The following is a 22,957-nucleotide window of genomic DNA, read 5'->3' as shown; positions in this document are numbered from 1 at the left end:
CATAGTTTTCGAGATAAACGCGGTTGAACTTTCAAAAAATCGAAAAATTGCAATTTTTGAACCCGAATAACTTTTGAATAAAAAATAAAATAGCAATTCTACTGACCGCCAAGTTTAAGTAAAATTTTATCTGTTTTGAATATTTGCATTGCTAAAAATTTATTTTTTGATTGTTAAAAAAAGCTATAAACACATAGTGTTTCCCAGGGCTGCTTTATCCATTAGGCAATATAGGCAGTTGCCTGGGGCGGCACATTATGAGAGGGCGGCAAAAATACTGTACCAAAAAATATTTTTATATAAAAATTATGGATCTGGGTTCTGTCATTAAACAGTATGAAGCTCTTTCAAATTACTTTACCGCAAGGAAGCCAAAAAAATTGTGCTCAAATAAAACATATAAAGAAATAAGAAAGCGAAAAAGAAAAATTCAATTTGACGAGGGGGCCGATGATGAACCAAACTTTTCAACTAGTGATCCGATGAAGATCCACACATTCTATATTAAAAACGACACTCTGATAAGAGACCTGAATAGACGTCTGGAATCTTATCGACTTATTTATCAACGTTTTCGTGTTATTAACATATTTGCCAAAATTAAGCAATGAAGAAATTATTAAACAAGCTGAAAATCTGATACAAAATAAAGATGACTAAGATACATCATTCATAAAGTTATTGAAATAATTTAAAACTTTTTGAGTGATTCAAGATCAAAGATTTTCATTTTTCGTGAGAAAAATGCATGTTTTTAACCGATTTTTCATAAATAACTCAAAAACTATAAAATTTTGCAAAAAAATTATTATTACCAAAATTGAAGCTAATAAAAAAACGAAATAAACTCCTTAGTGGAAAAACCTTTTAATGTTAACGAAAATTGAGTTATAGGTAATTGAATGCATATTTTTTTCGGTGAGTACCCAAATCTAAGTATTCAAGCTTAAATAACGGGAAAATTATGCATTTTATTACATAAACTTCTTAAACATTTGTCAAAGTACTTAGAAATATCTATTAAATGAGCCTCCGGACAAGTTGATAGCATTAAAATTTATACAGAAAATATTTTTCAGAATTTATCTTTTAAAAATTTTTACAAAAAAGTTATTGTTTTTTTTTAATCACCTACGTTAATTTTTACGAAATCATGTTTGCCTAAAAACATTTGAAAGTTAATTTTAATGGTTATTAAACCACCTAATCTTTTAAACCCCTTACTTTTTTTTTAAATAAAAGGTTAAATGGCCCCGGTTATATGGTTCTCGCAGCAAAATTTAAGATTTACACGTTTCTATCTCGGTTATTTTTTACCATAAAGAAATAGTAAAAAGGTAAAATATTTGATACAGAAAAAACTAAAATTTTGTTATACATATATCACTTTTTACGTATACTGAGTATTTTTGGAGTATCAAAAGAAAATAAAAATTTTAGAATGTCTGATTTTTTAAATTATAACTGTTTTTCAAAAATATGCATTCTAAACCTTCAAAATTGTTGAAATCATTACTTTTGCTAATATAAAGAAATTCTTGTAAGGATTACTAAAAATTTTAATTTTTGTGGAAATGGCGTACTTATGTTTTATTTTTCACTTTTTCCTAATTGGAAATGTAATCCTTTAATGTGATGCTATTAACTTCTACTGGAGCTCATTTGATAGGTACTCCGGTACTCCGAAGTACTTTGACAAGTGCTTGACAGATATATTTTATAAAATGCATCGTTTCCCGTTATTTCAGCTTGAATACTTAGATTTGAGTACTCGTTAAAAAAAATATACATTCAATTACCGATAACACACTTCGAATTAACATTAGTTTAGTTCTATGTGAGGAGTGTATTCAGCTTTTTATTATCTTCAATTTTGGTAATAATAACTTTTTTGTAAAAACTTATAGTTTTTAAGTTATACGTGAAAAACAGCTTTAAAACATGCATTTTTTTACGAAACAATAAAATCTTATCTTTAATAACTCAAAAAGTATTGATTTATATTAATAACTTTGTATAACAAATTTTGCTTAGAACTTGTCTCTCTATTATTTAAAAAATAATAATTTTCACCACCGAGAAGGGGTGGCATCCACCACCACGGTAAAAGCGCAAGTTGGCATCATGTCACCTTTGTTTATTGAGGTATCCTCTAACTACTCACCAATTTGCATGAAAATCGATGGAAGAAAACCTTCAGTGACTGCACTAAGTGGATTGAAAGATTTTTCCCTAATTTTGACATTGCTTTGTACATTTATTTGTGCATCCCAGTTGCCATTGCTATTGCTAACGTGTCCGCTGAAAGGTCATTTTCGAAAATGTCAAGAATTAAAAATAATTTCCCATCAAGTATGACGCAAGGACGTGTTAATAATTTATCGATTTTGTCAAGCAATTTTTTTTTGAAAAGAAGTCTCTGATGTGATCGAACTGAAATGACAATTTTTTCTATTATCGGTATATAAACATCGGAGTTTAAATCCATTTTTAGTGTATTCTTATTGAGATAAAAATTTCTGCAATTTTTTTTTGTTTTGCAAAAATGGTACATGTTTGAAGGGCGGCTAATAGAGAATTGCCTAGGGCGTCAATTGACCTAAATGCGGCCCTGGTGTTTCCCGTGCCTAATACATGCGTTTTAATGCATGCTACGTAGAAATAGCGCCGCTTGCACTTTTACCTCCTCTACCTACTCATTCGATTTTAAATGAGAAATCATTGAAAACATCACTCAAGCACTAGGTGTTTATAGCTTTGTTTTAACAATAAAATAATAAATTTTTAGCAATACAAATAATTAAAACCGATATAATTTGACTTGAACTTTCAAATGCGGTAAGCAGAATTGCTATTTTATTTTTTAATCAAAAGTTATTCGGGTTCAAAAATTGCAATTTTTCGATTTTTTGAAAGTTCAACCGCGTTTATCTCGAAAACTATGCATCCTACGAAAAAATTTGTAGGAACATTTTTTGGTTAGAAAGGCCCAAAAAATACAAAAAAATGTTTTCTTTTGCAAGAAATCGTTGTTATGTGATTCCTCAACTTCTTGGTTTATAACAATCTTATCGACATCCGGATCAACTGTTACCCAAAAAATTCGTGTTCTACAGGTCAAAATACATAAAAAAATCTTGGGTAAGTCCATCTGAATACAGGAGGCCGTTGTACCCCCCCTGGCGACAGGACTAAATCTTGAAAATCGTAATTTTTCGATTTTTTTCAGTTTTACATTGCTTAGCTCGGAAACGATTGAATTTAAGAAACATTACAAAAGATCTTTTTTGTTCCCAATGATCCAAAGGACCTAAAATAATGTCTATCCGGGCCGAAAAATTTGATTTTTTTAATTTGTTTAAAATTTTTTTTTAATAAATGTAGCAATAACTCCGAAATTATGGCATTTAGGTATAAGAAATATAACATGAAAAATAATCAGTATTTCTTAAGGACGTCAAAACACAAAAAAATATACTGATTAATAATATGATAAATGTGTCTAGTACAGTATCAGTGTCTAGTGTCTAGTACTCAACCTGCGGGCCGCATGCGGCCCTCTAGCCTTTTTTATGAGGCCCGAAGGCTAACTAAAGGGCCCTGTAAACGATCAAATTATTTATTAAATTTCACGTGTTTTTCAAATTATTTGATAGTGTGCCGATGTGTTTGAGGCGTGTTTGTGCGTGAGGCAGACAATTCAATGACTTTAATTTTGAAATTATATTGAAATTTTTAAGAAATCTGATTAAAAAGCAGGCATTATTAACTTTTAATAATAAATTATTAAAGTTAGTGAACACATACGTATTTTAAAAATAATCAATACTTATTTACTACATTGCAACGACTCATTTAGTAATCACACGAAAAATTCAGGTCCGGATTAACAAAAAAAAATTTAAATAATTGTGACTTTGAAACAACACCCTGTATATTAAAATTTTCAAAATTCGTTAGCACATTTGAAAAGAGCACAAAAACTAAGTTTAATTGCTCGCTTCAATTTTTTGCGCAGACAATTTAATGACATTAATTTTGAAATTATATCGATATTTTTGTTTTGCAAGTTCGAGTAACGAGTTCTTAAAAATTCTGACATAATTTCAAAATTAAAGTCATTAAATTTTCTGCACAAAAAATAGAAGCGAACCATTAAAATTAGTTTTTTGTGCTCTTTTTAAATGTGCAAACGGGTTTTGAAAATTTCAATATACAGGATGTTATTTCAAGGTCACAATGAATTTATCATTATGTTTAATCCGGGTCTGGATTTTTCTTGTGATTAGTAGTTGGGTAGTTTGGGTTCTAAATGTGACATATGTATACCAAATCTTAAAAAAATATACAAGGCTGTTCCAAAGTTATGGGTCCAGAAAAATGGGCAAAATCGGTAAAACACCCTTTAACTCGGTTATAAAAATTGGTGGGGCAATAAATTCAGTATGTCTAGAACCGCCTCATTTACCTCTATTCACCATTTAAGCATTCCCGTTTCCCAATGAAACACACTGTATACTACTTCACCTTGATTGCGGCCCGCAAGCTGTTGCAATGGCTACTATGTGGCCCAGAAAAGAAAAAGGTTGAGTATCGCTGGTCTAGTGTCTCATAGAACTATTTTGAGTTTATGTACAATGCATTCTAAATAACATTTCCTGTTTGTATTACGTATTTATGTCAATTGTTATTTTTAGGGATATTGAAGGAAGATGGAATGATATTAAAACCAGTGATAAAACCAGAAAACGGCGAGAGGGAGATCACTTTTTATCAAAACCTTTCCAACACATTAGATAAAACCATTTTAGAGCTACGAAACTTCGTACCAAAATATTATGGAACTAGGTGTTTAGCTGTAAATGGAAAAACATACGAATTTATTGTTCTCGAAGATCTGATCAGAGACTTTAAAGAACCTTGTGTAATGGATATTAAAATAGGCAGAAGGACTTGGGATCCAACCTCCACATATGAAAAAATTTGTTCGGAAGAGGTGAGAGATTTTTTGGGTAATAAAAATTTAATAATTATACACATACTGATCCATTTAGATATCTAAATATCTTAAGGGCTTATGGATTGGATTATGTTTAATGATTTGATCGGCGTTTGTGGTGTCACCTGTTCTTGAATTTAAAACATCTGCTCTTGATATGCTTCTAATCATATTTTCGTGGCCCTTCTGTTCCTTTTTACTTACCCTGTTCTTTCCTTATATACGTAAACTTAATTTTATGTCCATAAATAATATTTCTTATGAATGAGGTAAAAGATAGACGTACTCTCAATCATTTATTGTAACTTCCGACGACCGGTTTCGCTCTCTAAAGTATGCAGAGCATCTTCAGGTCAACGGTTACAAGTCACTAATTTCCGGTTTCATTGATTAGTGACTTGTAACCGTTGACCTGAAGATGCTCTGCATACTTTAGAGAGCGAAACCGGTCGTCGGAAGTTACAATAAATGATTGAGAGTACGTCTGTCTTTTACTTCATTCAAAATGAACTCTCACATTTCACATGCAACCCATTCAACATTTTATATTCCTTATCTTCTTCTTGTAGTTCCTTCTCCTATCGGAGATTGGCTATCATCACAGCTATCTGTACCTTACTGGCGGCTGTTCTGAAAAGATCTACTGAACTGTAACTATACCACTCTCTTAGGGTAAAAACATGCCGAAGATACATTGATGAGCGCGGTGTAGGCCGCGATCGCGGTCGAGGTTTACATCGATGACGGGCAGAACATACCGAAGATACTTTCCGTATCCTGTTTTAGCATCGACTCGCGGTAAACCGCGATGCAAGGTCGCGAGGGTGAACGGGTGACACATCCTTGTTATGTGCGATCTCATAGGAAAATGAGCGTTTGTTTTGATATCGATGTAGCGACCGCGATCGCGACCTACACCGCGCTCATCCATGTAGCTTCGGCATGTTTTTACCCTTAGGTTCCTCAGCCACGAAATTCTTCGCCTTGCTTTGAATCTTTTACCCTTAATTTTATCTTGCATTATGAGCCTTAATATCTCAATATTTCGCACCTCTGGTAATGTGGCCTAGATATTCTAGCTATTTGTTTTGATGTTCTTTATGACCTCGAAATCCTTGTTTATCTAAGCTTCTTAACACTTGCGCATTTGTAACTCGTTGGATCCATGGTATGTATTTTCAAAATCCTTCAGTAGCACCACATCTCAAATGCTTCCAACTTGTTTATATTATCTACTTTTAGTGTCCAGCTTTCCATTCCGTACAACAAAGTCGAGAACACGTACCATCTTAAGACTCTTATCCTCAGCTCCAGAGGAAGGTCTCGATTAACAAATTTTTTTTTCATTTTTATAAATGCTTGTCTTGCAATTTCCATGCGCATCCTGATTTCTCTACCTTATTGTTCTCGTTGTTGTCATTGTTTTCATTTACCCAGGTTCCCAGATATTTGTAGTTATTCACTCTTTCTACTTGTTTTCCCTCGATATCTAGCCTTTCTACTGTACCTATGTTGCTTATACATAGCTTAATAATAATGAACTTGGTTTTCTTAACGTTCATTTTATACTAACTAAACTAATCGTTGCAGTGCTTCTAGACTGTCTGCAGAAATAGCGGTGTCGTTTGCTAATCTTATGTTGTTAAAGATTTTTCCCTTTCCTGATATTGCTTTCTTAAAACTAGTTTCGCTGTACAGATTGAATAACAATGGGGACAACACGCAACCCTGGCTAATACCTCTTTTGATTTCTATAGTTTCTATTTCAACATTTTCAATCATAACCTTTGCTGTTTGCTTTTGATAAAAACCCGTATATATCAACTGTCCACATTCTTTTCTTTTAAAAGTTCTACGAGTTTCTAATGTCGTACTCTATCAAAAGCCTTTTGATAATCTATAAAGCCGATATAGAGACCCTGATTCATGTCTAGTCGTCTTTGCGCGAGAACGTTAAAAGCAAACAGAGCCTTTTTCGTTCCTAGTCCTCCCCTGAATCCAAACTGAGTGTCATCTATATATTCTTCTATTTTTTTTTGTATTGTCTTCCATGTATTATTTTGTGGAATATCTTAAGTGTGAGGCTTATTAAGGAAATTGGGAGCATTCTTATTCTTTATATTTCAGAATAGCAGAGGCCAAGTCCTTTTCTACCTGCGTACCAATGAATTGGTTTACGTCGACAATTTTTCAAATCTTTCTAAAACTAGATGTTTGTTGTTTTTTAATTAATATGTATTCTTTTATTTTTTACAGAGAAAATATCAAGACTGTAAACGAGATCTAGGGTTCTGTATCCCTGGTTTTCAAGTGTATAAATTAGCAAATAGCCAATTAGTTAAGTACGATAAGGAATTTGGAAAAGGTCTAAACAAAGACAGAGCTGAAGATGGTAAGTATGAATAATGAGCAAAAGTTACGTGTGATTGTGTATTGTGTGTGCTATTTCCTATTCCAATTTGCAGTCCCACAAATCGGAATAGGATTCTTCTTCGTCTTCTATTTCTGACTCCACTAATGAAGGTTGGCTACAACCATTACAAATTCGTCTTTATCTTCTGCTTTTCTTAATAGAGTCCGTGTGTTTAACCCGGTCCCATCGTGAATGTTTTTTAGCCAGGATATTTGTCATCTATCGGGACTTCTTCTTCCTTCGATTTTACGCTTCGTAATTAGCTGTACAGACTTGTGCTTATCATTTCTAAATATCTGCCCCAAATATGCTGTTCTTCTTCTTTTAATGGTAGTCAAAAGTTCTGTCTCTTCCCATTATGTGCAACACTATTTCGTTCGTAGTATGATCGCTCCATAGTATTTTCAAAGTTTTCCTAAAAAGCTATATCTCAAAAGCTTCCAGCTTTCTCATTAAGTCAATATTAACAGTCCAAGCTTCGGTACCATAAAGAAGAATAGAGTGGATATAACATTTAACCTTCCAACTCTATTAACTGCCGTGTCATAGTTCTTGTCTAGTTAACTTTACATATTTTTCTTTTAACACCCGTTTGATCACACGGTTCACTATTTTTTCACTATCTCACGAGAAAAGTTTGACTCACTTGCAGCAAGTACAATAAATATTTCATCCGAAATTCGCAATGTATCTTGTTTACATATTGAGATTTTTTCATGAAATTAAAATCTCATGACACATTCTCTTACGAAATTATCTCTAGTATCTCAGGTCTATTTCCACAATGAAAATAAATGTTTCTTGATTCTTTTATTTTATGAGGCAAAAATCTCATGAGATCATCTCATTGTGGATTTGCATCTTACAAGTCTATCTCTCATCACTTTATGTAATTTTATTAACATTAATTATGTTGATGGATGTATAAAAAAGTGTGATTGAAACAAGTGAGTTAATATCTTCTTGTCTCAATAGATTGCTTCAATTTTTAATGAATAATTGTTCACTTTTGTTTGTCCTTGGACTTTCTTACTCAATTGATTTTGTGTTTCTACATCCTTGTATGTTATTGTGTGCTAATAATGGTGCTTCTTAAAATTCAGGACCAATTATTTCTCTGGTCTGATCCACTGACACATCGAAGATTATTCTCGTGATCATTTATCATTTTTAATCCGGGAGTAGTCGCGCTCACTTCTGTCACGTAAGAAGTCGCGCGATGAGAAAGAATTAACAATACGAATTTAAAACAAATTTCTATTTTATAATATTTTTATTTATTGTTATGTTAAAAATATCTATTTCTTACAATTTTAAAGCTAATTGGTTCTCACCAACGCCATAAATTCCACAAAAAAAATAAGAAAAATTAAAAAAAATTCCCGCGCATTACTACAATCTTCCTCGAGGCACTTACGAGTGGAAAGTTATGTTACAAAATTTTTCATCAGGTTATCACGAAAAAGGATACAATGTTAGATTTTTTCTAACGGCGCGACTGCTCCCCGGTTAACATTGGTTGTTCCAAATGGTATCCCAATATATGGTTTTATTTAAAACATTTCAATGTTTTTGCGTTGCATCGAAATTATTATTAAATAAGCTCAAGCTTTAAACGAAATTGTTGTTAGTGTCACTATTCAACGCAAGCATAATAGGTCTGGATCCCGCGTATGAAAAAAAAGTTGATTAATAGCAAGCTGAAAATTTGTTAATAGCTTAAGAGTGTCTAGTCGGATAAACTTTAATATATGAGAACACTGTAACAGGGGCAGTTTTAATTGTGGAACAGGTTAAAAATTTGGAACGGTCAGACCACGAAAACGGCACATTTATTTTGTCCGACAGAACAGACTTAAACTCTCCGAACAGAGATTAAACTCTCATGCAAACATCAGACTGCTATTTATCACCTGTCATAATTCCTGTCATTTGACATATTCTACATGTTGCACTCATTAAAACGCCCATTTGGTGATAAATAGCAGTCTGATTTTTGCATGAGAGTTTAATCTCTGTTCGGAGAGTTTAAGTCTGTTCTGTCGGACAAAATACATGTGCCGTTTTCGTGGTCTGACCGTTCCAGATTTTTAACCTGTTCCACAATTAAAACTTCCCCTGTTCCAGTGTTCCCATATATCAAAGTTTGTCCGACTAGACACCCTTAAGCTATTAACAAATTTTCAGCTTGCTATTAATCAACTTTTTTTTCATATGCGGGATCTAGACCTATAAGGGTGAAAGGAGAGGAAACAAAAACAATACCTAATATAAAGGGTGAGCCATAACTATGGAGACATAGGGTCAAAATTAGGGCTTCCAATCCCGGAATACCGAGATCTCGGTATTGCGGGATCCCGCGTCATTTTCCAATCCCACGGGATTTGCGGGATTGCCATCGAAAAGTTTACTTCGAACGTTCGATGTTGTGTATTTCAATTTTTTGTGTTGAAAATGTATTGGTTGATTTTTAAAATTTTGTTGGTGTATTTTTTGGAAGAAAATAGATTTTTGTTTTTTCGGTATTTGTTACCTACTTTGTTAGTTCATTGTTTTATTTAATAATAATAGTCTCCCGTTTTATACCGCTAACGCGGCTTTGGGATTATAGCAGGGTAGTCTGCCATATCTAGGGCCTACGGTATACAAGGAAGGTAACAGGGACTGTGCTACGCTTCAACCGCCTATTACCCCTGGTTTTACCAAGGTACTCATTTTTATTCAGGCTTTTTAGAGTTTTTATGAGTCGACCTGGGGCCTATAGACATTTTAAAAATGTCTAGATGAAGTCACCCAAGTAGCACCGAATGGGTTTATTAAGTCTTTTAAGAATGCTTTAAAACTGTAGAATAAAACTAAAATTAAAACCATTTGGTTTTTAAGTAAACCTTAAGGTTGCAATAAAACCGCTTTCAGCATAAAAGGGCCCACTCTGAAAGACGTCAATAAAACCAAAAATAAAAACCTTCTTAAAACTTTGTTTTCTTAAGCAACTGGTTTTAAAGCTGCTGTGTAGGTGCTTTTAAAATCATGTTAAAAAACACTTTAAGTGCAGACAGTTTTATAGCAAACTTAAAAAGGTTTCTTAAATGGAGACTTTTAAAGACAATTTACCATATTAAATGATTCTTTAAACCCATATACTCCATATAGGCCAACAAATTTTTACAAGTGTTATGATAGGTACATACGCATTTGTAATCATAAAATAATAAAAAGTACTTGGTTATTTCGGACTGTCAAGGTAGAAAAACACTTGCGCGCCCAACTTTATTGATAATGTTACCAAAAAGAGTTCTAAATAACTCACGCGCCCTAAAATTTCTGACTTTTGGCGATTAAAGAATAAAAATAATAAAAAAATTTAAATCCGAAAAATATTAATTTGAAAGAAAATTAATTTTATCTACAATTTTAATGTTTAAATCTTAAAATAAACCGAATTTATGTCTTTCAGTCGCTTATTTATAATTTTTATGAAAGCCTTATATTGTAATCTATCATGGTTTTCAGCATCTCCAGAAAGCAATATGGCCGAAATCCAAATAAAACTACATATTTGGTCTATTGACAGAGAATTGTTAAGATCAAATGGTTTTATTTTATACCTTGCCAAGAGCATATATCCTACATAAAAGCAAGGTTGCCTTGGAATTAAAACCGCTTAGTTTTAATGCTGCTGTCAATAATGCCACTCGGTTTTAATGTGAATCTAACCTAAAATCGAGACGTCGCAGTGCTGTGTGTGTGTGTTGTATTTTTCTTTTAAAATGACCAGTTCGTTTATATTTTAAGTCCCTGCGACATATTTCTTCCATACTAACAGTAATTCCACTTTTTACAACACACTACACCACTGTTTCGCTCTAAAACAAATGGCCGACCATTTTGGACATGAAAGAAGAGGGGATGGGTTTAGTTTTATTGTTTCTAATAAGAAGCATAATTTAGTCTATACGATAACCGAATTGATTCAGTTAGGAGCATTTGGTTTTAATATAGCCTACTAATTGCTTTTAAGAAAGCAACTTTAAAGACAACTAAAAAAATAGTTTTAAGGCATATGTTTTACTGACATAATAGTCTTAAGATCAAGTAGTTTTAATAATAGGTTTTATTAGTCATATTAGGAGAATCTTTAAAACTGCTTTAAAACTAAAAGGTAACAAACAAGAATCTAATAAAACCAAAGAGTCCGGAAGTTCTTTATAAAACTGATTAGTTTTAAAGTGAACTGAGAATAAACCATTTTAAAACTACAATAAGACAAATTATCTATTAAGATTAATTAGTCTTATTTGATACTCTTATTAGATACTTTAAAACTAGTGACAAATGCTTAATAGTTTTATAGTTCTGGCAGTATATCTACAAGGTAACTTTAAAACCATTGTCTTCTTATTTACCACCATAAAACCTTTATAAACCTTAAATAAAACTAAAATGTTTTTATTGTGTTACTTGGGCAGACATGCTACCGCCTGAGCTATCCGGGCCCTTTATTGTTTTATTTGCCTTATATAAATATGACTATTTTCAATACGCAGGATCCCGCAAATACCGAGATCCCGCTGGATTGAAAATGCGTAGTCCCGCAGATACCGAGATTGAACTCAAGCTGCGGGATTGGAAGCCCTAGTCAAAATATGGCTATTCGAGTAGATATGTATCAATAAAGATTGCTGTGGAAAAAGATACAGTTTACATTTACATCCACTTTTCGAATCGTCTACAGGTTTATTGCAGCAATCGCAGTGATATGACAATTTCTCAGAAATTACATCAAAATAAAACGATCATCTCTTTGGGAGATAATTCTTATATATCTTACGGGGGTCTTACAGTCTCTGCCGCATCCCGCATTTCAATCACCACCTTTGTAGGTTGGTCCATTCCTCCTCATTTATGGCTTATCTCTCATTATTCCTCTGATTCCTTCTCTCCATTCTAATGCTGGTCTTCCTCTCCTTCTATTCCATGGAATATAATTTAAGACCTGTTTTGGTTCTTTTTGTCATCATTCATTCGCATTATATGCGCGTACCATAAAAGCCGTTTGGATTTTATTGCATCTACGGTATTGTAAATCCTTTCTGTTTTTCTTCTCTTTCATCGTCATCTGCCAACATTCAGATCATATCGTCAAAATTGATTCTACAACTGACTTGTAGATTATCATTTTGGTTTGTAAACTAATTATAGAAGACCAATGTAACGAGTTTAGTATTTGTACCACATTTCAGCCCTGTTGTATTTTCTGCTGGATATCTTCTTTCGATGTTCCTTCCTTCACTATGACTGTCCCTAGGTATTTAAATTCTTCGCATTTTTTTATATCTCTAATCGAGAGTTGTGGGTCCCTTTCTTCTTGTATATCCCCAATTTTCGAATTCTTTGGAGATAATTCTTTTATGACCCTAATCAGACGATAACTTAATATCATCCTAGGGTTATAAGCTTTCATTCGACACCTCATTTGTCATTCTTCTATCTGGTATAATGACGAAGGAGTTGTGTTTACAAAGTCCCTGTGATAGAAGGACATGGATAATTCAACGTTTTCACATTTTTTCAAAATGGGTGAAAACAATACCTGCTAGCAGAAGAAATAGAGGACGAAGAAATGTTAAGTGCTCCAAGATTTAAAAAACCTGTAATATTTAAAAGAAGACAAGAATAAGGATATTTCAAAATTTTAATAAACAACCATTTATTAGGAGATGATGTTAAGTCTCCACAGTTCCTTCCCTAAAGAACCCCCTAACCTCATTTCTTTCCCTAAGAACCTAAACCCCCTAAAAAACACTTTTTCGAATTTTTGAAGGTGGCGAACCTTACGGAAAAATCTGAAAAAAAATATAAATACATTGTTTGATAAAATACAGGGACCACAAAAAATAGACCTGTAGCCATCTTAAAAATACGCTTTTTTCTAAAGAAAAATATTTTTTTTGAGGTTATTTACACTCAACCTACGGGTCTATAAAAAATAGACATGCTTTGTAAAAACCTTTGAATTTTTCGAAATTGTAAAATTGATTGCATCCCACCTAAAAAAATAATAAAAACGAAAAATGAAGCTTTTAATGCTGGAGGTAGGGGTGGTGGGTTAAAAATACGTTGAGTCTCATGTTTTAATCACATAGAACTTAAAAAAAATATAAAAAATTGAATTCTAGCAGTAAGGGAGGGTACCCTTTAATTTATTTATCCCGTTCATAAGTGGAAAATTTGATACGCCACTGTCGACGCATGTGCCACTAAAAAGTGACGGCTTAGTGTTCAAACGTTTTTTAGGTTTTACTTATTTAAGTTATAGGCTCTTATGGTGCCTAAAATTATTAACAAATTTCACCCATCCCTGCTCTTAATATATTATTGCAATAGGGAACTTGCACATTTTTTTTTATTAGATAATAATGTTCAGTTTTGTTTAAAAATGAGATTTCCAAAATTTCACGCTTCAAAAACTCGTAATAACTTAGAAATACATATTTAAAGTCTTCAGCGGTATAAAATAGTTCAAACGGGACGTGACGTCACATAGTTTTGCATTAGTTTTTATTATGGTTATATTTCGCTGTGTCTAGGTACACGCTAACGTGTACGCAAATAAAAAAGTTAGGTAGACGCGAATTAAACTTCATCAAGCCAGTGACGTCATTATTTAGCTTGCGCAGTTACTATATATTTTGGTACATGCTATTTTGATATGTTTAGTGTTTGTTTGATGGAAACATATTTGTTAAGGGACGGGAAGCAGAACTATTCAGATGTTTCAAACTTAATTGTAATAAATCAATGTGTATATATAAAAGTATATATTTAGGTTAGCAAAATAATTATATGTATTTAGTTGACATGACATGTAGGTACAAAATATTGTTAAAATAATTTTTATACATAAGTGAATTATTATAATCAACTATTCTAAATGCAAAATAAGCCACAATTTAACTAAAAAAAATATTTTATTAACGTTTAGACGTCCAAATCGGATGTCATTGTCAAAATACAAAAATTAGTCAGATTAAATAAATTATTGGAAACAATTTTTTACTAAGCAACAACATTTTTGTTTAATTTAATAATATTTTGTATTTTGACAACGACATCCGGTTTAGAAGTCGAAACGTTAATAAAATCAATTTTTTAGTTAAATTGTGGCTTAGTTCCCATTTAGAATAGTTGATTACAAAAATGCCACAAGGATAATAGCTTTAAAACAAGTTAATTATTATTGTGAAAGCTTTAGGTCTTCCTTTATTCCTTTTGTTTTAATCTTTTACGGTAATACTATTTCATTTATAACTAAAAAATATATATATTAATTTATAGTCTCTTATCTTTTGCGTACTGTTTTAAAATGTTCTTAAACTCATTAAAAGAACTAAATAATTGTCCGCACTCCGTAGTTAATTTAAAAACAAACACTAAACAAATAAAAAATAAGAAATCACTGACACTCTAACTTTTTATTTGCGTACACGTTAGCGTATACCTAGACACAACCTTATATTTAGGTATATTCTTCTTCTCATTCTTTAGTTTATTGGCCTCCACCTACTTGGGTATTTGGCAAGCTCATCGTCGTGGAATAAGTCAAAAATATTTATATTCTAATGACATTTATCGTATGTCATTGTAATAATATATACCAGTTTGTTAAAATTGTAGTTTTATACTGTTTTTGAAGGAAAGGAACGAAGGTTTACTATTGAAAATAAAACCATTTTGTAAAAGTACAAATTTTCTATGAATAGGTCAAACGATCAAAAACACTTGTAACGTCACATAAATGTATTTTCTACTGACGTTTATAACGTCGAATTTAAAATTCTGTTTACTTTATTGGAAAAATGTAAATGTAAAACCAAGTGACGTCACGATGCGTTTTGGACCACCTGTTTGAATTTGAATTTTTAATCGTCTTTAGGGGCCAAACGAAAGACAAACAAAACTTTTTTATCTTTGATACATGTTTTAAATTATGTTCTGTTGTGATTTATAACATTTTTTTCGAATTTAAAAATTTATGCAAGTTCCCTATTCATTGACAATGACAACACTACCCAAACCATTTACTATTGACGTTAAAACCACAAAAACAAAAATTATGCTTATAATGGTTTTTAGTAATTAGGGTAAGTTTTTATTTCAAACGCTTATCGAAACAGCAAGAAGAATTTTTTTCAAGCAATCCATTAGTAAACAATGTTACAACTTAAAATAGTTAAAAAAGAATAATAATTTCTAAGGCAGTATATTTTATAAATAAAATAACATATTTTGTCCAAATATTAATTTTAGTGTCTTTTTGACGTTAGTATTTACATGCATTTTCTTTCCGTAGCAATCAAGACTTTCCTGAACATGGATGGCAACAGGGTATGCCGAAGTCTAATAGTTCAATTTCTGGCCTCCCTGTGGCAGGTCCAATACTGGGTAAGAAATCAGCGACAACTTCGCCTGTATTCTTCGTCCATTTTGCTTGTCTACGATGCTAGAAGACTTCGAGAGAAGATGAAATGTAACAAAATGACTTCGACCTTCAAACTGCAGAGGAAAGGCAGCCTCTATCGTCCATTAAGTTTGGCAGTTTTAAACAAAAGCAACGAATGTGATAGAGTACCGACAGGTTTTAGCGGTCAATTGACGAAAGAAGGCCCGATCTTAAAACCACACAGGTCCCCTAGTAAAATCGTTAACTTGGATGGGCCTAACTTTGTTTGTAATAATACGTGGCACAAATCTATTCATTCTTTAAAAAGAACTCATTCTTTCCAAAATAATTATGATAAGGACGTACAAAACAAAAAACAAGATTATACATATCTTTTAGATGAATTGTGTACTGATCAAAAAAGCGAATGTTGGGCTTTTGCTAAGATGATCGATTTTGCGCACGTTTTTCCTGCAGAAAATTGTGATATAGATAAGAATTATTTGGATGGTATAGACAATTTAGTCCGCATTTTTGAAGAACTTTTGATAGAAAGCGATTAGATAGGTTTTAAATAATTTTTTGAGATTTTTGTCATCGTAACAGTCATCACATATCATGATATTTATTATATTTTTTTGCTTCATCATTTTACTTAAAAACTTCCATGAAAATAATGTATAATATTTTTGTAACGTTTTATTGAAATGTCAATAAATATTTCCAAAAGTACATACTTTTGTTTTGTTCATCATTACGAACTTCGATTGATGGAGTGAGGAAAGCCAAAACCTCTACGAAGAATATCTTGAAACCGGTGAAAGTGACATTGCGGACGAACTTCTCCTGAGCCTTGATGTAGCAAGAAGGAAGAAATGGACAAATGAAGTCGAATCGTTAGATTTCAAAAAGTCTAGCCGTAAAGCGTGGTCGCTCCTAAGAAAACTCGGAAGTGACAAACTGGCAACACGACAAATCCACGACTTCAACCCTAATAAAATTGCATCACATATAGTTGCCACCTCCAGAGGAGCATGTGATAAAAAGTTTACCACTACTATAAAAAGGGAGCTTAAACATCTAAAAGCTGCCTGTCCATCAGATACAGAGTACTCCGCACCGTTCACTCCAGAAGAAGTCTCAAACGCCATCAAAGACATTAAACCTAACAAAGCTCCTGGTACAGATGGTATACCTCCCGAATTCCTGATTCATTGTGGGAAATTTGCAAAAACCTGGTTGTCTAAATTCTATACAGATATACTCAAAACAGGTAACCTACCAAACATCTTCAAACAAACAAAAATCATAGCCATTCTAAAACCTGGAAAACCAACAGACAACCCAGCGAGTTACCGCCCCATCGCTTTACTCAGTTCAGCTTACAAGCTCCTCGAAAGACTGGTCCTGAACAGAATCGGCCCAAAGCTACTTCAAAAAATACCAATTGAACAAGCAGGATTCAGGCCTCAACGAAGCACCACTGACCAAGTGCTCTCTATAACTACCTACATAGAGGCAGGTTACCAAAGAAAACTGAAGACGTCTGTGGCATTCATCGATTTATCGGCTGCATATGACACGGTTTGGAAAGATGGCCTCATCTATAAGCTCCTGAAAATAATCCCCTGCAAAGCAACCGCCCGACTCATAAATACTATGCTGAGCAGTAGAAACTTTCGTATAACCATGGGAACTACAATGAGCAAACAGAGAACGCTTAACAACGGCCTCCCCCAGGGCTCCGTACTTGCACCGCTGCTATTTAGTATGTATATAGCTGATATGCCCCCTACCAGATCTAAAAAATTTGGATATGCAGACGACTGGGCACTTGCAACTCAAAATTCCTTAATACAAAACTCCGAGGCAATCCTAACGGAAGATCTGGAACGCCTGGTTAAGTACTTTAAACAATGGAGACTTAAACCTAACCCCAAAAAAACCGAGGTTAGCTGTTTTCACCTGAACAACAATATGGCCCACACAAAACTTAAAGTGTACTATTGATAACCAACTGCTCACGCACAACTATAATCCCAAGTACCTCGGCGTCACCCTGGACAGAACACTCTCCTTTAAGAAACATCTTGAGAACACCGCAGCAAAGCTGAGAACCCGTAACAACATCATACAGAAGCTTTGCGGGACTACATGGGGCTCAACAGCAAGTACACTTCGGTGTTCAGCCCTTGGACTCGTATACTCCGCAGCTGAATACTGCTCCCCTGTTTGGCTGAACAGCGTTCACACAAAAATTATAGATACTCAGCTCAATGTCGCCATGCGTCTCATATCTGGAACGATCAAGTCTACACCTGTGGAGTGGCTTCCACTACTGAGCCACATACCTCCACCTAACCTTCGTCGTCAGCATGCTCTGCTTAGAGAATTCCAAAAGCTGCTTAACAACCCGCAGTTACCTATACACACATATGTCGCCGACGCTAACTCACATCGATTGCGCTCCAGAAAACCTCCGACTAGAGATGCAATAAACTTGAGTTCCAACAATTTCCAAATGAACTCCCAGTGGAAGAACATGCAGAGCGACAGACCGAACCTAATAATGAGAAACACACCATGCATCACAGAAACTCCACCAGGTTTTGACCTCCCCCGAAAATCATGGTCAACTCTTAACAGGATAAGAACGGGTCATGGAGTCTGCGCAGATTCCCTTTATAAATGGAAAATGAGAACCTCTGCTGAGTGCGACTGCGGCGCCGAGAAACAGACCATCCAGCATATGATTGCCGAATGCCCTCGGAGAAAGTATGATGGAGATCCTCTGGACTTTGCCTCTGCAACACCAGCGTCGATTGAATATATTAATACATTAGATGTTAGACTATAACATATGTGTGATAATGTTGTGTATCAAATTGCCATACGCTAAATAAATAAATAAATCGATTGAAGGGAATATAGAAATGGAAACAACATAAAAGATAGATATAAAAAAATTAACGTGAGTACGCAGAAAATTACCAAACTTGAGCCTTTTTTTAAATAGTAAATGAGATAAATTCTCAGAATAAAATCCTCTTGATTATTAACCAAATCTAATTTTATTCAAAAATGAATAACCATTTTCAATTTCGTTGCAACACGAAACTACAGTTGCATCATTATTCCAGTTCAATCAGAGAGTGCAACATCTACCGGTTTCGAAACTTATTAGTCTCTCATCAGGAGGCACATATGCTGCTCTCTCTGACCCAACTAGGACAAACCCCGGCGTGCAGTCACGGATTGCAACGAACGAAATGGCAGGGATGCCCTAGCGGCAACTGCTATCAAAAAACTAAGTTTTTAATCTAATAGCACATAAAACAACATCCAAAAACGTTATTCTACATCCTACCAGACTGAAAACAATGGGAACCTTCTCTGGTAACACCTCCGAGGCTTCTACAATTTGCAAGCCATAACGGATGCTGAGACTAAGGAAGATGAGGGAATTTTACAATGTATTATATGCAAATTGTAGAAGCATCGGAGGTGTTACCAGAGAAGGTTCCCATTGTTTTCAGTCTGGTAGGACGTAGAATAACATTTTGGATGTTGTTTTATGTGCTATTAGATTGAAAACTTAGTTTTTTGATAGCAGTTGCCGCTAGGGCATCCCTGCCATTTCGTTCATTGCAATCCGTGACTGCACGCCGGGGTTTGTCCTAGTTGGGTCAGAGAGAGAAGCATATGTGCCTTCTGATGAGAGACATAAGTTTCGAAACCGGTAGAGGTGCTTGCTACACTCTCTGATTGAACTAGAATAATGATACGGCTGTAGTTTCGTGTTGCAACGAAATTGAAAATGGTTATTCATTTTTGATTTACATGTTTACTCCGATTGGAGTACGAAGGGAACCATTCTCGTTGAAACTTTACCGCGCTGAGTAGATAGGACGTGAATTATAAATTGTAAAATTTCCTCATCTTCCTTAGTCTCAGCATCGGCCTCAGCAAATTGTAAAAGCCTCAGAGATGTTACCAGAGAAGGTTCCCATTGTTTTCAGTCTGGTAGGATGTAGAATAACGTTTTTGGATGTTGTTTTATGTGCTATTAGATTGAAAACTTTTTTTTTTTTCTAATTTTATTCATTTAGCGTATGGCAGTGATTCTTAACCGGTGTTCCGCGTAACACAGGTGTTCCGCGAATGTGTTGCAAGTGTATCGCGAAAAATATATGTTAATCTCGCAGACCGACGTGAAATTGTGTCGCTTCCAAGAGATCAGGAAGAATGAAAAATTCTCTTGACAATCTCGTCGGCGTATGCTATGCGTGTATTTATTGTCGCGGTTACCCGGTTACCTGTTTTCTGGTGTACCTGGCAACACTGCTGGTCTCGGTCTTCGGTACTGGTGCGAACTTCAAGCTTAAGATTGCTCATTTGTTTTGCTTGAATACGCCCTATTTGTCACGTGCACGCAACCGTTTCTCGTCGAAAGCGACGCACTATTTTTATTCAGTTTTAAGTTCCAGTTGATAGGTAAGTAATTCTGCCGTGCTTAGCAAAAACGCCGTATCTGCAGAGACATCACATTCGAGTAAAATCGATTTTAGTTTAAGAATTCGTATACATTTACACAGGATACGGCATAAGACGCGGTGTGTTTAATTTGTTTTGGCTTAACTTACGTCATTTTTAGTAAGCAAATAAGATAGATATGCACATTTGGGTTAGAAAAAAGTAAAAATTTCATTTTTTCAGATTTTTGCAGATGCAGCGTTTTTGCTAAGCACGGCAGAATTTAGGTTAGTTTATTTAAGATTTAACAGCAAATTCAAATAAAAATAAGTTTACTTAGAGCTAACAACAACGATGAATATTGTTAATTTACTTTTATAACTAATCACCTTTTAAAATAAAATTTGTTTCGCATTGCAGCAATGGACAAATTCCTTATTAAAAGAGAACGTAGTTCTGACGATGCACAAGATATAAACTATGGAGCAGATACCAGTACCTCTGTGGAGGGACAGCTTCCCATTTCCCAACCAATCAAAAAAGTTGATCGCCAGTATTCGGAAGAATATTTGAGTTATGGCTTTACATGGAAAGGTGATGAAGATTGTCCCATGCCAAATTGTCTTGTGTGTGGTGAAAATTTATCAAATTCGGCAATGGTCCCGGCTAAACTAAAACGCCATTTTTCAACGAAACATGCCAATCTTAGTTCTAAAAGCAAAGCATATTTTCAAAGATTGTTGAACATGCTAGAAATGCAGCTAAGAAGTTTTGAAAAAATTGTTAAAAATTCTGACAAAGCACAATTAGCTTCTTATAAAATGGCTGAATTAATAGCTATAAGGTTGAAACCGCATACTATTGCTGAATCTTTGGTATTACCAGCATGTGCAGAAATGGTAAAAATTATGTTTGGTGAGGATGCAAAAAAAGAAATTATGAAAATTCCCCACTCCGACGATACAATAAGAAATAGAATTAAAAATATGTCAGACGATATTGAAAGTATAGTTTTTGATTATGACACGAGAAAATTTTACATTGCAAGTTGACGAATCCACTGACTTTAGTGGCAAAGCCTACTTAAACCTACATTAATATGTCGAAATACCAGCTATCATTACAAGAGGAAGAAGAGTTAGTAGGCTTGTCAACGGATCGCACTCTGAAACTAAAGTTTTCTGAAATGTCACTTAAAGAATTTTGGATTTCTGTGCAAGCTGAACACCCACTTCTTTCTACAAGAGCATTAAAGGTATTACTACAGTTTTCAATTTCATACTTGTGTGAATTAGGATTTTCAACCTTCACAAACATAAAAACAAAGAAACGTGAAAGAATTGGGAATATTGATGAAGAAATGAGGGTAGCGCTATCGCATATTAGATCGGACATTGCTAAAATTTGCAAAAGTCATCAGGCTGATGACTGAAAAGTGTCACACTAAATTTGTGTAATTTTAATATTATTATGTTAGTTATGCCCATACATCTAATTGTAAAATAAAGTCTAATAAAATGTATTTACTAATCTACATATTTTTTGTTAATTTCTATTTTTAGAATATGTTTTTATTCTTATATTTTGTTTTTGCATGTATTTGTATTTGCAGTTAAAGAACGTGTTTTATTTACATTCGTATTTACATTTGCACCCCTTATTTAGTGTTTCCTATAAAATTACACAATGGTGTTCCGCGACTTTTTCAAAATCTGTCAAGTGTTCCCCAGCTTTGAAAAGGTTAAGAACCACTGGCGTATGGTAATACACAACATATTACAATTTAACATATACAGTAAGAGCCAGTGGTGTAGTGGAGCCGGAGCGGTCCGGAGCGTCGCTCCGGCACAGCTTTTGAAGGGGGAGCGGCGCTCCGGCTACGATTTTTTCAATCGAATTTTTTATATAGGACAAAAATAGATCTGAAATTGTTTTATTTAGAAAATATTGTTTTGTCCTTTACTAAGTAATTTTTACACGTTAGTTATCGTGGTTAATCAGTTAAGGCATACGCAGCTACGATTAGGTAGTTCGTAATTGTAAGCGCAAAAGTTGAGCGAGCGACTGGCAGACGGGATAGTTGATGGATAGACATGATAGACATCTCAGCGGTCCGCGCCCAGCACTACCGTGTCCGTGTCACCACAACCCTCCCCCCACCACGGAAGGAGGAATAGCCACAACAATATTGAAATATTGTGTCCTTCTTATCTCTCGCCTCTCCCCCTCGATTTCTCTCTAGCTCACTCGACGCTCCGATCACCCGCGCCCCGCCCGAGGAGCGGTAGCGGAGCGAGCTGGCCCTGTACACTGTAGACTGGAGCGATACACACGGCAGTGAGAGCGGCAACAGACTGAGTCGCCGGAGTCGCTTCCCCCACCACTGAAATCCACTCCGTAGCTACTGCGCATCTCCAGCCCACCCGGTCATGCTAATCCTGCTCAGTTGTAGTTGCGTCTCGTCTGCTTTGCATAGTGCACGTGCACTGTATATTAATTTAGTGTTTCTGCTCCAATTATTACGTTACGTGTCGCGGATACCTACTGGAAGAGGTGAAATAGTTTTAATAGTTGTGTTATCTTTGCCCAACGTCCAAATCTGTTGACATAAGCTACCTGTAGTATCGCT

General features: G+C 34.4%; 1 protein-coding gene across 5 annotated transcripts in view; it reads left to right on the top strand.

The window, feature by feature from the left end:
• The window catches only part of LOC126887846 (inositol polyphosphate multikinase), a 203,350-nt gene extending 186,763 nt beyond the window's left edge, over window positions 1-16,587 (top strand). For all 5 annotated transcript variants that reach the window (XM_050655737.1, XM_050655739.1, XM_050655738.1 and 2 more), the window contains 3 exons: window positions 4,698-4,996; window positions 7,256-7,391; window positions 15,766-16,587. In XM_050655737.1, the coding sequence (XP_050511694.1) occupies window positions 4,698-4,996; window positions 7,256-7,391; window positions 15,766-16,418 (1,088 nt within the window). In that variant the 3' untranslated portion in view covers window positions 16,419-16,587. The remainder of the gene's footprint in view (window positions 1-4,697; window positions 4,997-7,255; window positions 7,392-15,765) is intronic.
• Window positions 16,588-22,957: the final 6,370 nt, after the last annotated feature.

This window comes from Diabrotica virgifera, chromosome 7 (assembly GCF_917563875.1).
Source record: "Diabrotica virgifera virgifera chromosome 7, PGI_DIABVI_V3a".
In the NCBI taxonomy this organism is placed as follows: Eukaryota; Metazoa; Arthropoda; class Insecta; order Coleoptera; family Chrysomelidae; genus Diabrotica; species Diabrotica virgifera.
Note: the sequence above shows the minus strand (reverse complement) of the source record. Positions and strands in the feature narration are given on the sequence as shown.